The sequence below is a fragment of the Mandrillus leucophaeus genome, unplaced genomic scaffold (assembly GCF_000951045.1).
Source record: "Mandrillus leucophaeus isolate KB7577 unplaced genomic scaffold, Mleu.le_1.0 Scaffold200, whole genome shotgun sequence".
Taxonomy (NCBI): Eukaryota; Metazoa; Chordata; class Mammalia; order Primates; family Cercopithecidae; genus Mandrillus; species Mandrillus leucophaeus.
Genome location: NW_012102033.1, coordinates 96,712 through 100,684, shown reverse-complemented (window position 1 = coordinate 100,684; position 3,973 = coordinate 96,712). Strand labels below are relative to the sequence as shown.

The following is a 3,973-nucleotide window of genomic DNA, read 5'->3' as shown; positions in this document are numbered from 1 at the left end:
GAAACAGAGTCTCACTCTGTCACCCGGACTGGAGTGCAGTAGCGTGATCTCAGCTCACTGCAACCTCCACCTCCCAGGTTCAAGCAATTCTCATGCCTCAGCCTCCCAAGTAGCTGGGATCATAGGCGCCCACCACCACGCCCGGCTAATTTTCGTATTTTTAGTAGAGATGGAGTTTCACCATATTGGCCAGGCTGATCTCAAATTCCTGACCTCAGGTGATCCTCCCGCCTTGACCTCCCAAAGTGCTGGGATCACAGTTGTGAGTCGCTGTGCCCAGCCTCTCTTCCTATCTTTGTTTTTGTTGTTTGTTTCGTTTTGTTTTTGAGACAGAGTCTCGCTCTGTCACCCAGGCTGGAGTGCAGTGGTGCAATCTCCACTCACTGCAACCTCTGCCTCCTGGGTTCCAGCAATTCTCCTGTGTTAGCCTCCCGAGTAGCTGGGACTACAGGTGCGTGCCACCGTACCTAGCCTCTTCCTATCTCTGATTCTCTGGCCCCCTACCTACTCCTACTCTGTCCTCCAACTCCTTTCTGTCCTAGGGTGATCTCTGTGGGTGTCTGCTCACCCCACCCCCATCCCAGGCCTTTATTTTCGTGTCTCTTTCCTTCCTCCTCTCTGTCCCCTGCCCCGGCCCTCCCTGGGTCTCCTGTCCCTCTCTCTCCAGTGTCCTTTCTCACCCGGCTGAGGCTGGATTTGTGTCGATTCTGGTCTGGTTGTCTGGGCTTGCTGGAGCTCCTTCGAGGCCTGTATAAAGTAAAACTACCTCCAGGCTTGGAGTCTGTGCCATCAGACCCCCCATTTGTTCCTCAAATGGAGCAATTCTTATCTATGAGAGCTGTGGATAACGCGAGAAATTGAACGGTTTAGGTCCCCTTTCTCCTTTGGGAACTAGAGGAACAACCGCAACCCCACCTAGCAAACTTGAAGCCCATCAACCTGAATTCCCCCAGGCCCAGTTCCCACCCTAGTGCATTCTGGCAACTGTAGTCCCATCTTTGAGCACCCCGCCAAAATCCCGGAATACTCAAGGATCCAGGGGTCCGGTCACTGTGCACCTGCAGCAGCAGCTCCTCAAATCGTGCCGAATCAGCACCCATCGTCTCCGCCTCGCTTAGCTCCAGTCCCAGCAGCTTCGGGTTCGCCATGGCCCTGGAAAAGAGATCTAGGCGTCCTCAAGACCCTCAGCGTGGGGAACTTTGCCCAGGATCCGAACCCCAGTGCTTGCTCTGGCCCTCAATCGACTCCGGATACCTATTATCCTGTTCAGAAAGCTAAGACTGGCCTAAGACTACAATTCCATTCAAGACCGAACACCGTCATCAAATCCGTTGGGAATCTGTATCTCTGGACGCACTCTCCGTCCTACTTGCCGAATTGTAAACGAAGCCACACTTCCGGTCTATCCGTAAACACAAGACTCGAGTACGCCACACTTCCGAGTACCCCATGCGCACTCACAAGCTGGTATCGCGTTATTGACAAGCCACGCCCTTCGCATCAATCAAAAATAAACACCAAGGCGAATCCCTAAATGCCACACTTCCTGTATCTATGAAAGCCACACTTCCGGCTGGGCGCTGTGGCTCATGCCTACAGTCCCAGCACTTTGGGAGGCCACGGCGAGAATCACGTGAGGCCAGGAGTTCGAGACCAGCTTGGGCAATACAATGAGATAACGTCCCACAGCCCATCTGTTTAAAAAAGAAAAAAGCGCCACACTTCCACTCTTTCCACAACCAAAACCGGCCCCGTTACTTTGCAGTGAAGGTTGCATTTTCAAAACCTTAATCTCAATGTCCATCCTAAAAGGTACCCTTTTTATCTTTGAATTATCACTTCCTGCCAGATCTAGCTCCGACCCCTAGTAAATATAATTAGAACTGAAAGCTGCACTTTCAGGCTGGGAGTCTGAGGTAGGAGGATCGCTTGAGTCCAGGAGTTCGAGACCAGTCAGAGCAACATAGCAAAATCCTGTCTCTACGGAAAAAAAAAAATACAAAATTAGCCGGGCATGGTAGCAGGCGCCTGTAATCCTAGCTACTCAGGAGGCTGAAGTGGGAGAATTGCTTGAACCTGGGAGGCGAAGGTTGCAGTGAGCGGAGATCGCACCACTGCACTCCATCTTGTGCAACAGAGCAAAACTCTGTCTCAAAAAAAAAAAAAAAAAAGAAACAGAAAACAAAAAATTAGCCAGCGGTGGCGGCACACACCTGTAGTCCCAGCTACTCGGGAGGCTGAGGTGGGAGGATCACCTGAGCCTGGGAGGTGCAGTGATCATACCACTGCACTCCAGCCTGGGTGACAGAATGAGACCCTGTCTCCCCTGAAAAAAAAAGAAGTTGAGGGCAGACAAGTGGCTTACACCTGTAATCCCAGCAGTTTGGGAGACTGAGGCAGGAGGATCTCTTGCGCCTAGGAGTTCAAGAGCAGCCTGGGCAACATGGTGAGGCAACATGGTGAGGCCCCATCTTTATTAATATAAAAATAAAACATAAAAAGTGAAGCTGAGACTTGGACTTGAGCCCTTGCATTTCAGACCCATGTTCTCTGGGCCAGACTCAACCAACAAACATGTTTTCTTTGGCCTAAACTTTATTTTTGAAAATGTGAAATGCTGGACAATTGATTCCATGTAAACATCCGGGAGGTCCTCTTGAAAATAAAATTCCAAAATGTGTCAAACTTTGGCTCAACTTCCCTGACAAAAATCATCTGGAACCAATAGCTCCTGTCTTTTCAATGAATCGCAAGCTCCTCTTCTCATCCAGGCCCTCTTCTCAGGCCTCCTGGAACCCTCTGGACATTCTTTTGGAATTTTGTTTTTCTTTTGGGGGAAAATTTTCAAACTTCCACAGAATAATTAGCATTTATTTTGAACTCCTATTTACCCATCACTCTGCTTTGACCATCATCAACATTTATCCCAGTGCTGTTTCCTTCTGTATTTTCTTTGGAGTAATTTAAACAAATCCCAGATGTCACAGTATTTTCCTATAAATATTTGAATCCTTTCTTCTAACAGATAAGGGTTCATTTTGTTACAAAACTACCATGGTCTGTTACCACACTTAACAACATTAACTCATTCTTTTTGTTTTTTGTTTGTTTGTTTGAGACAAGGTCTTACTCTGTTGCCCAGGCTAGCGTTCAGTAGCACAATCACAGCTCACTGCAGCCTGAAACTCCTGGGCTCAAGCAATCCTCCCACCCCAGCCTCCTGAGTAGCTGAGACTACAGGTGTGTACCACCATGACTGGCAAATTTTTCATTTTTATTTGTAGAGATGGGGTCTTGCTGTGTCTGTCCAGACTAGTCTCAAACTCCTCGGCTCAAGCAATCCTCCTGTCTCAGTGTGGGAAAGTGCAGGGATTACAGATGTGAGCTACCATGCCCAGCCAACAATCATTTTTTAATGTCATCTAACGGCCAGTTCATGATCAAATATCCCTGACTATCTCACAGATGTCTCTTTTCCCTGTGGGCGTTTGAGTTTGGAACTTCTAAGTAACTTTTTTTGCTTTAAAGAGAAAACAGAAGTCAAGCATGGTGGCTCATGATTGTAATCCCAGCACTTTGGGAGGCTGAGGCGAGTGGATCACCTGAGGCCAGGAGTCTGAGAGCAGCCTGGTCAACAGGGTGAAAATCCATCTCTACTAAAAATATAAAAATTAGCTGGGCATGGTGGCGGCCACCTGTAATCCCAGCTACTCAGGAGGCTGAGGCAGGAAAATCACTTGAACCCAGGATGCAGAAGTTGCAGTAAGCCAAGATCGCACCATTGCACTCCAGCCTGGGCGACAAGAGCGAGACTCTGTCTCAAAAAAAAAAAAAAAAGAAAAGGAGAAAGGCCAGTAGGAGAAAAATCAGGAATATGTGACATCAGAGATGCTAGGAGAATCTGTAGAAGGAGAAAGTGAGCAGTGTGTTTTGGATTTAGCAGCAGAGAAGATGTGACCAGGATGAGAAAGAA

General features: G+C 48.2%; 2 protein-coding genes across 6 annotated transcripts in view; one reads left to right on the top strand and one right to left on the bottom strand.

Annotated features, from left to right (window-relative positions):
• The window catches only part of PIH1D1 (PIH1 domain containing 1), a 14,007-nt gene extending 12,579 nt beyond the window's left edge, over positions 1–1,428 (bottom strand). For 2 of the 3 annotated variants that reach the window (XM_011979270.1, XM_011979268.1), the window contains exons 1-2: positions 1,059–1,428; positions 681–747 (exon numbers count right to left, since the gene is read on the bottom strand). In XM_011979270.1, coding sequence (XP_011834660.1) covers positions 681–747; positions 1,059–1,148 — 157 coding nt within the window. In that variant the 5' untranslated portion in view covers positions 1,149–1,428. Of the gene's footprint in view, positions 1–680; positions 748–939 lie in introns of all 3 variants that reach the window. The other variant, XM_011979269.1, reaches the window with a different exon arrangement.
• ALDH16A1 (aldehyde dehydrogenase 16 family, member A1) overlaps positions 1–3,973 on the top strand; it is a 22,793-nt gene that overhangs the window by 3,099 nt on the left and 15,721 nt on the right. The window lies entirely within an intron of this gene.